The sequence below is a fragment of the Ctenopharyngodon idella genome, chromosome 11, assembly GCF_019924925.1.
Source record: "Ctenopharyngodon idella isolate HZGC_01 chromosome 11, HZGC01, whole genome shotgun sequence".
NCBI lineage: Eukaryota > Metazoa > Chordata > Actinopteri > Cypriniformes > Xenocyprididae > Ctenopharyngodon > Ctenopharyngodon idella.
This window is the reverse complement of record NC_067230.1, coordinates 16,698,374-16,708,640: the sequence shown is the minus strand read 5'-3', so window position 1 is coordinate 16,708,640 and position 10,267 is coordinate 16,698,374. Positions and strand designations below refer to the sequence as shown.

General features: G+C 36.7%; 1 protein-coding gene across 2 annotated transcripts in view; it reads right to left on the bottom strand.

Moving 5' to 3' along the window:
* Positions 1-2,927: 2,927 nt before the first annotated feature.
* The window catches only part of pparg (peroxisome proliferator-activated receptor gamma), a 34,358-nt gene continuing 27,018 nt past the window's right edge, over positions 2,928-10,267 (bottom strand). For both annotated transcript variants that reach the window (XM_051913344.1, XM_051913345.1), the window contains 3 exons: positions 9,257-9,456; positions 5,543-6,011; positions 2,928-4,214 (listed from right to left, as the gene is read on the bottom strand). In XM_051913344.1, the coding sequence (XP_051769304.1) occupies positions 3,967-4,214; positions 5,543-6,011; positions 9,257-9,456 (917 nt within the window). In that variant the 3' untranslated portion in view covers positions 2,928-3,966. The remainder of the gene's footprint in view (positions 4,215-5,542; positions 6,012-9,256; positions 9,457-10,267) is intronic.

Sequence of the window (10,267 nt, the reverse complement as noted above, 5' to 3'; positions counted from 1 at the left end):
GTATTCCTTCACACATCAACCTCTCGATATTCAAACACACGGAACAGATTCAAGCTGCTGTGTGTGAAACTCCACAAACACTCTCGGACGCTTTCCTAAAGCCTGTGCTATCTTTGGCTGCATTCCTCCAACCATTTTTAAAGCAGCAGAATGTATTTTCTGAAATGGCTTGGCATTGTCCATGAAGCGTCTTGGCAGGATGAGGTATCTGGGGGATTGATAGTAACAAAGCGAAGGATATGCTGATACAGCACAAAAACACATTTAATCATCATCATCAAAATAGACATCAGGCCACTGTCCAGAGTGGAGCCGTGTCCGAGCGCGTCCACTTGAAACTGTCCATTCCCATCCTGCTCTCGAGAGAATACGAGTTTATAAATCACCACTGAGGCTGAAGTATGTAAAAGCTTTCCCATAATGCTGAAAAAAACAATCAGCCCTGAGTATTGTACGGTTTATACATTTTAATGGTGTTTTTCACATACTAAATAAGTGATTTTGATACTATTTGAACACTCGTATGCCATTTTTTTAAATTCAAAATTAACATAATGAGTAAATACATCCAAAATGTGTTTTTGTCTTAGCCTGATTCACTATTGTAAGCCTATTATAAGTGTTTATATTTTAGACTTGGCGGGACGGTTTTCGCGGCAAATCGCGTACATACATCACTCGCCCCCGTGTGTCGTCACATCCGTCGATAGAGTAAAGTTGCTCCGGCCGCTTTGACGCCTGTCTGGTGTGGGAGGGGCACAGGTTAGTGTCACAATGAGAGAGAAAGATTCCAGTTTGTTTCTTTATGCCCTTCCCTCGCTAACTTCCCTCAGTCTGGTTGACTCGGGTGTACGTCATTGCTTACGTTGCACGAGTGCCCACTACTGGCTGAAATCATGCAAAGGGCTGAATTGGAATGTCCTAATCCCTTGATCACTTGAAAATCCGCTATGGAGTTGATTTATTATTTATTTTTTTCCCTTACGAAATTGTTTATTCCTCTGGAGAATCACCTGTTTTAAACAAACGCCGAACAGAGGATTTATTATAAAGGAAATGCCGTGTCTATTAATGGATAAAGCTACAGTCACGTCTTCAGCTTGAGATCCTCTTCATCTAAACTGGTTAAATCTCTAGTAGTGAATGTTTTATGAGCAGCAGGAGAATCATATTCATCCGCACAGAGCGAAGCACAACCAAAACAATGTTCTTCCGCGAAAATGCATGCAGTTTTGTTTTTTACCCACTAGAGGGACAAAAGTTACATAGTGTATTAAGCAGACAAAACAATTATGTGCTACCTTAAAAAATTAGCTAAATAAAGCAATAAAAAATTTTTTTTGGATTGAACATTGGATTGAGATGAGTACAAAGCTAACAAAAATATGTTCTAAGATTGTTTTTCCAACGTTCCCATTAAATAATGAAAACATCATCATGTTTATGAATGTTCAAAACATCCAGTTTTTAAAATATTTTTAAAACCTTTTTTTTTTTGAAGACAAGGAGACATTCCATTTTGCAAACATTATGGGAATGTTATTTTTGAATTCTCTGAAACATTAATTTAAACAATGTTAGACGAATGTCCAGCTAAAACATTTCTTGAAAAATAAAACTCCATGAATGATGCATAGATAACATATTTGTGCTAATGTTTTAATTAGTTCAGTCCAGAATGAAAATTTCCTGATAATTTCCTCACCCTCATGTCACCCAAGATGTTCATGTCTTTCTTTCTTCAGTCGAAAAGAAATGAAGGTTTTTGAGGAAAACATTCCAGGATTTTTCTCCATATAGTGGACTTCACTGGGGTTCAACGGGTTGAAGGTCCAAATGTCAGTTTCAGTGCAGCTTCAAAGAGCTCTACATGATCCCAGACGAGGAATAAGAGTCTTATCTAGAGAAACCATCAGACATTTTCTAAAGAAAATAAAATTTATATACTTTTTAACCACAAATGCTCGTCTTGCACTGCTCTGTGATGCTCCACGCATTACGTAATCATGTTGGAAAGGTCACGTGTGACGTAGGCGGAAGTACCACGGTAGGCCGAAAAACTCCATCTCATTTTCTCCTCCAACTTCTTCGACCCTTATTCCTCGTCTGGGATCATGTAGAGCTCTTTGAAGCTGCACTGAAACTGACATTTGGACCTTCAACCCGTTGAACCCCAGTGAAGTCCACTATATGGAGAAAAATCCTGGAATGTTTTCCTCAAAAACCTTCATTTCTTTTCCACTGAAGAAAGAAAGACATGAACATCTTGGATGACATGGGGGAGAGTAAATTACCAGGAAAATTTCATTCTGAACTGAACTAATCCTTTAAGAACATTATTAGACTCATTCCATTAACGTTCCCTGTTCATTTATAGTTTTAACCTTTACATTTTCACCAGTCATATTAAACTTGCTGATTTTGTTCTTAACCCAAAGCAGATTGTGAAAGACATGACGGGCACAGCAGTGGAAACGTACAAAAAAAAAAAAAAAAAAAAAACTAATGACAGATCAGTCTTCCACTTCCCCCTGGAAAACGGCATCAAATCAAACCTCTTTTATTATCCAAACTCCCTCATTTTTTTTCACTGATGTACAACTAAAACCTTCTAACATCAAAATCAAGAAGTATTCCCGTCCTGTCCAGCTGGAAATGATATTTTGTCAAAGGAGATATGCATCTACTGCGGGGTGCAGCGAAGTTCACGTTTTGCAATCCCAACAGGGTGTGTTCAGAGACACACGCAATAAAAGCATGATGTAATGACTGAAAGTAGCTTTGCGTGTTCTGGAACGGCACGCACCCTCCTGCGATAGGAAGACATTCATTTAACAAACACACTGAAGAAGGCGTGCGACGACTTGAGCGAACAGCATGTCAATCAAAAGTGTGCAAGTGTGAAACCCACACAATTAATCCACAAGTTAGTTTGAAAATATTTATTTACATATTCAAATACAATTGACATTTAACGGTTTACATCATGCCATTTAAAATGTATGAAAGAGCTCCCTTTTAAAATCTTTGTTTCATATTTACATACATTTTGTGAATTAAAGTAAAAAATTAAGGCTTTAGAATGATTTGAAGTCCTGACCGAGAACAATAAAGCAAAAAAAGTCCCTCGCAGTTTAAACAGATTGTTCATAAATGTAAAAGGCGACATATTTAAGATCAGAATTTGAGGCGAAAAAGAGCAGATCTTTGGAAAATAATCTAAGAAAGTGTTTTATTTGCTTGACGAGGAAGAAATGGTCACGTGTGACCCAATATCAGTGGTTAAAATAAACATATTCAGATTTATCTGCTCACAGTCTCTGGTTTGTGTGTGTTTTCAGTTCTCTTTCATTGCAGTCCTACATGAACAAATGTTGGAGACATCATGTGTGGCACTCCGGAAGATTGTGTAAATCTGAACTTATTATCAAGTTTTTGATGATGGCCAAAAATGAACCACAGTAAAACAGTGTCCAGAAGTCTGAGACAGTAGTTCTTGAAGCTAGAATCAGCAGTATTTCTCCTGAAATGAACAGAATCTGAGCATTAAAGCATTTTAAACTTCAATGAAAGCAAAAAAAGTCTCTTTAAAGGAGTTTTAATTTTTGCCCAGTCAGCTAGAAACAGAACGTCAGTCCTTTTGTTTGTTTATTTATTTATTTATTATTATTTTTTTTAATCTTTACAAATGTAGTCTCAGACTTTTGGACACCGCTGTATTCAAAATTAAATATGGAGTGTCACTTTTATGTCCTTGTCTTTATCTGTAAGGACCATGAATGCAAAAATCACCTGCTAAAGAACATTTTCACAGTGGTACTGCCCTCTTTAACCAGCGCCGCAGCAGTGGACACGACGCAGAAACGAATCTCTGTCGAACCAGTATCACTCTCTGCTGGTTTCTCTGTCTGTTACAGTGCAAAAACTTCAGAGCAGTAAACCAAAGCTCAGGATCACAAACACAGACTAGTACAAGTCCCTCATGATCTCCTGCAGGAGCGGGTGTAAGCACCAGTCCAACTCCGTCTCCTTCATCAGCTGGATCAGCTGGACGTGGTCGGTCACCAGCTGCCGCAGGTCCGTCATCTTCTGCAGGACCTTGGCGAAGAGCTGGAGCGAGTCTGGATGGTTGGTCTTCAGCTGCAGCTCCAGAGAGTGAAGAACCGTCTCCTGTAGATCCTCAATGGGCTTGACGTTCAGCAGTCCGGGACGATCTAGAGGAAAACAAGAGCGAAGCACTCAGTCTGAGGAAAACCACAGAGGTTCATTCAACCAGGAACTAAAAATAGACCCGACTGATTTTTTCTGCCAGTGAATCTCACAAAGATTCACTTCAGGTTTTACAGTTCGGGTTATATTTCAACACAGAATAAAAAAAATTTAAATTACTGTGATTAAAAAACAAACAAAAAACATCACATTAAAAAGCCTGTTCTTATTATTGGTATAATGTCAAAATGAAAAAAATCTTAAAATGGTCATATTACATAATAAAACATTATGATAATCACGCAAATTCTCATTATGTGATAAAAGCATCACATTAAACAATAAAAAACTCCATTTTTTATTATTTATATAAAGTAAATCATAAAAATAATCCAAAAACTAGCACAGTGAATACTTAAAATTTGACTTTACAAATATTCTCTTAAATATTTTAGAAATAATTTATCATTTTAATAAAGATATTGACACAATGAAAACAATCTCAGTTAAATTAAATTGAATGAACTTAATGAAATTAAAACGCTTAATTCTCTTCATGACCCAGTATTATTTAGTATCACAGTGTTTTTATTAATTTTATTTAATATAATTTTATTCATTTATAATTAATATTATTATTTGTATAATTATAGTTTTATTAATATTTTGAATTATATTTTCCATTTACATTTTAATTTTAGTTAAAGTTTTAGTAATTTTGTAACTTTTATAAGTTTTTGTTTTTTTCAAAATACATCTATAAAGTTTTTATTAATTTTTATTTCAGTTTTAGTTTTTTTTTTTGGTACATGACGTTAAACTAAATGAAAATGAAATAAAATATTTATTATTTATATATTTTATTTTATTTCAGTTGACATTTATTTTATTTTTTAAGCATCAAAAAAATTTTTTTTTATGGTTTTTGTTTCAGTTATTTGCAGTAATTTGTAACATTTAATATTTGCGGTTTATTTTCTCATTTTTTGTAATGAGTTTGAATCATCAACGCTCACAGTTGTGATTTTATTAAATGTTCATGCATCGATGAGCAATAAAACTAAATGATAACCAGCGCTTTCTGAGTCTTGTGGTTTCACCACTAAAGTGTCATGAAATAATCCTACTGATAATAACATTAGATCAGTGTTCAAAAGGAGCCGAATATGAGCTGCCGACTCTGGTTTCACAGAGATTGAGGTGTGACGCTCTGGTTTGAGCTCAATGAGTCACTGAGCTTGTGGTCGCACCTGAAGTAAAACTGCAACTGAGGTTAATGTTATCTCTGAACAGATGAAATCTATGAGATTTGGCTGGTTGAATGGAGACCCACCTCCGCTCAGGATGATGACGGCCAGGAACAGCGCCATGTCGCTGTCGTCCAACTCCAGCATGTTGAACTTGACGGAGAACTCGAACTTGGGCTCCATCATTTCACAGAAGGGTTTGCGCAGGCTCTTGAGGAACTCGCGGGTCATGAAGATCTGACCGTAGGAGATGAGCGTGCCGTCTTTGTTCATGAGCGGAGCCATCATGATGATGAGCACCTCGATGACGCCGTACTTCAGGAGCGTCACTTGGTCGTTCAAGTCCAGGTTGACAAAGCCCGGGATGCTCTTGGCAAATTCAGTGACTTCGCTGACGGCTTCGGCCGAACGCGACTGGCAGCTGTGGAAGAAACGAAGCTCCACTTCTTGCATGATGCCCATGTCGGATCTCCGGTGCTCCTGCATGGGCATCTGCCGGCAGTTGATCATGTGCTCTCCTTCCATCAGAGACTTCATGTCGTGGATAACGAAAGGCTGTGAACAACAAGACCGTCCATGATAAGTGTATGTTTCGAAAGCGTCAAGACAAGTATAAGGACTGGGACTTGAGTACTACCACTGGCTGTAAACATTATGACAAATGGCCCCTTTAAGAAAGGCACTACAATATGCCCTGTGTTGATGTTGTTTTTGTGCTCTACTAGAACAGGTTTTTTTTTGAGGAATATTGTGAAGAAAACTCAAGATGTAGGCGTTTCAGAAACACTGACACTGATATAGAGAAGAACTCCCTCAAACAGCAACATTACACACTAAAGAAAGATGGTCCACTTTCAAATATATCAGCATCAATGATGTGACGGGTCATTTTTTTTGTCCAAAGGCCTTAATAATAATAAAAAACAAAGATATGACATCCAAAGTATGTAAGGTAGTACAACTAGATCTCTTTTAATGAATCAAAAAGGTTTTAATTATATTTTTCTACATATAAAGGTATTTTAAAGATTTTGAAGTGTCAAAGGTCATTCGGTTTAACCGTCCAAAGGCCAATACAGCCATTTCATTTGTGATTAAAATATCTTAAAATATAATAAATGTATATATTTTTTATTCTGGCATGATTTTATAACATCATATATCAACATAGTGGAAAATGGTATTAAAATTATGTGTAGAAGTCGCTTTGTTATGAGAAAAAATGAATTTCATTGATTTCATTCGGAGTAACCAATATAAAGGGACCATTTTGGATCAAGTCATGTGGTCAGTATCATGTGACAGGATGTGACATCATTCAGACACCTGCCAAAGACCACATGGTCATGAAGCAAAGTAACTAACTCTCTTTTAACTATCTGAAAAGTTCATGTTTTCACTTGATCATACGCTTTTCCCGAAACATCAGGTCATTCGGTACAACCGCTACAAAACATGGAAAATGTTGTAATATTTTAAAAACTTGTACTAAATATAAAATGTTTGATTGTCCTTTTGCTAGCTAGCTAGATATCAGCCTGTTAGCATTGTTTGAAAATATCGTCATTCAGTAAAACTGAAATTTTGGACTTTTTTGGTGACAAATTTTGTCCATCTTGTAAAAAATGACAAAAGCAGTGTTAACTGATTATAAAAACCACATAATCTCATTGTTAACACTTAATAAAACTTCAAAATTAATTATATCTCCATTATGTTTTTTTTACACTTTTAAAAACCTTATTCGTCAATGACTCATCAATGCATGTCTTGGCATTTGCTGAATAACTTCTCAAGGTTTCTCTCAAGCTCTGTTGCAGAGATTTAGGCTCAAAACATGGAAGCAATCATGAGTCATTGTGTATCAAAAAGTGTCAGACTTCAATTCATAACTCAAGAGTGCAACTGAGAGTAAACCGTCTAAACTAAAGGTTTCTCTTTCAGATCGAGGTCAGAAGTATCTTGTTGAACAAGTTTGTTTTATCTACAGTAGGTACACTGGAAAAAAACTTGGTGTAGGATATTTTGAAACAATTTTTACTGAAAAATCACATTTTTTTGCACCTGATGCATAAAATATCCAGTGTAATGCACAAACACTGGCTGCGTCTGAAATCGCTTACTTCCCTACTATATAGTAGGCGAAAAAAAGTATGTGAGAAGAGCAGTATGAATTCACAGTATTCATAAAAGAGCCGGCAAAAAGTTCCCGGATTACCTACTTCTTCTGGAAATGTGCATATGATGGACACTTTACTATCCCAGGCCACGGGAGTGGATTTGTGAATGGCAGTGAAGCGACGCAACGGATGCTGTAGGTCACATGACAGTGACAACATGGCGGATGTAGTATGTCCGGATTACCTTCATACTATATAGAACATTCTTTTTAGTACTTATTCAAGTATGTGATTTCGGACGCAGCCATGAAGGAACCTCTATCGCCCCCTTGAGTACCGGAGTTTATTACAACGGGACTGTGAGTTCTCTATAGTACAGTAATATAATATGACTTCAGGATGAACACAGGCCGATCAGTTTCACTTGGATTCATTTCTAACCATAATTCCTCTCAGTGTTTACTCTCGTATTAGAACAGAAAATCCCCAAGCTGATCTGTTGTTTCGTGTCAACTTCCGTCGAGTTGGCTGCAGGAGTGCATATGCCCCGGACGCTTCAGATATATATAGATTTATATCTATACGTTCATATTTTCTTTCTGCAGTCTGTGCCTTCATAAATATTTCCCTCCGAAGACAGCAGATGTTTGGTATCGCTCGCTGTGTTAGTCAAAACAAGCATCGAACAGCCTTGGTCGTATCTCTTGTTAAAGTCACGTGATGCAGAAGCTGTGCGGTGCGTTTGAATTTAACTGATTTCTACTGTCAACAAAACAGAAATGTTCAATGGAGAGGCTTTTTTACTTTAATTATTGCTATGTTTATATAAATACAATAAAATAACTTCTGCTTTATGTAACATATTGTTATGTAATGAAAGTGCTGTTCATGTGTTTTTAAGTGTCCGAATACCTTATACTTGCTTTAACCTTAACATTTTAATATTAACCAGTAAATAAATCTTTCATTTTAGGATTGTTCTTGAAACAATCTGAGAGTGAAACAATATTGTTGTTTGTTTTTATAATGTGTTTTGCACAGCAATATGGCGTGAGATTATCTGTGTGTAGAGCTGCATGACGGGTTAACGTTGGAAACCTGAATTTCTGCCTAGGCTACGCTTCAAGTGCACTTTATGTTGCGTCTAGACAGCTACGGCGCTACCTATGATGGTTTCAAATGTCTGCACCTGTGAAAGGCATTTCAGTCAACATTTAAAGAGGATCTATTCTGCTTTTTTCCATATTTTATTCTCTATATCAGTGTCAGTGTTTCTGAAACGCCTCCATCTTGAGTTTTCTTCACAATATTCCTCATTTAAATAATTCATACGCAGAATAAAGGGGCGGGGCCTGGTTGAGTTAGTTAGTAGTGTGTTGAAACTGGCGGTTATGGTAAGGGGTGGGACATTTCCCAAACACCAATCACAACACACCGCTCCAGCCGACCAATCAGAGCACATTGTGCTTTTCAGAAGGAGGGGCTTCATAGAGACAGGAACTAAACAGAGCGTTACTGACAGACTGGGAATAGAGGAGCTGCAACAATGGAGAATATGAGGAAAATAATCAACCTGTTCTAGTAGAGCCCAAAAACAACATCAAGACTTTGTAAAACTGCAAAATAGGTCCTCTTTAAATGATGCAAAAGAACACATGTAATGGAAGGCTCCGGACTCACTGCATTGTCGCTGGTCTTTCCTGACAGTATGGCTCTGGCCTTGGCTTTGGTCAGGGGGAAATACTTCAGATAGGACTCGTACAGATGCCTGGCCAGCGCTCGGAGATCAGCCGATTCTGGGTGCATGTGGTCCATGTCAGTGGAGAACTCGGCCAAGAGCTTCTCTTTCTCGGCTTGGGGCATTCGACCAAAACGAATGGCTGGGAAAAAAGCAAACAAACAGACAGTTGAAAACCCCCAAAATCCCAGATCCATCATGCTGGCAGTCTTTGCTCAACGTCTTCGGTCTGTGGGGATGTGTGGGAGTTGAAGACGAGGAGTTTGTTTTCAGTCTTTCAGTATGTTAGCACAGGTCATTATGACCGATTCAAACATTCTTCAGTTTTTATTCTGTGTTTATGCCATACACTAAAAAAATAAACACTTTCTTTTAAAACAATTTTCACTCATATACTAATAGTAAATTTTATAAAAGGACCAGTCTTAAGGGTAAATTTTTGAAAATTGAGATTTATATATCATCTGAAAGCTGAATAAATAAGCGTTCCATTGATGTATGGTTTGTTACAGCTATTACAACTATTTGTTAAGTTTATTACTGAGATAAAACTATTTGAAAATCTGGAATCTGAGGGTGCAAAAAAATCTAAATATTGAGAAAAACACTTTTAAAGTTGTCCAAATGAAGTCCATAGCAATGCATATCCACTCACAAAAATAAATATTTGATATATTTACAGTAGGAAATTTACAATATATCTTCATGGAACATGATCTTTACTTGGCATAAAAGAAAAATCAATTATTTTGACCCATACAATGTATTGTTAGACATTGCTATAAATATACCCATGCGACTTATGACTGGTTTTGTGCTCCAGGGTCACAAATAATTACAAAGAAACAGTAACACATTGGATTAAACATGAAATCTTAGTAAAACTGAAATATATTTTCTTGTAAAACATACACCAGTAATCTTTTTTTACAGTTTAGTTTCAAAATTTTATC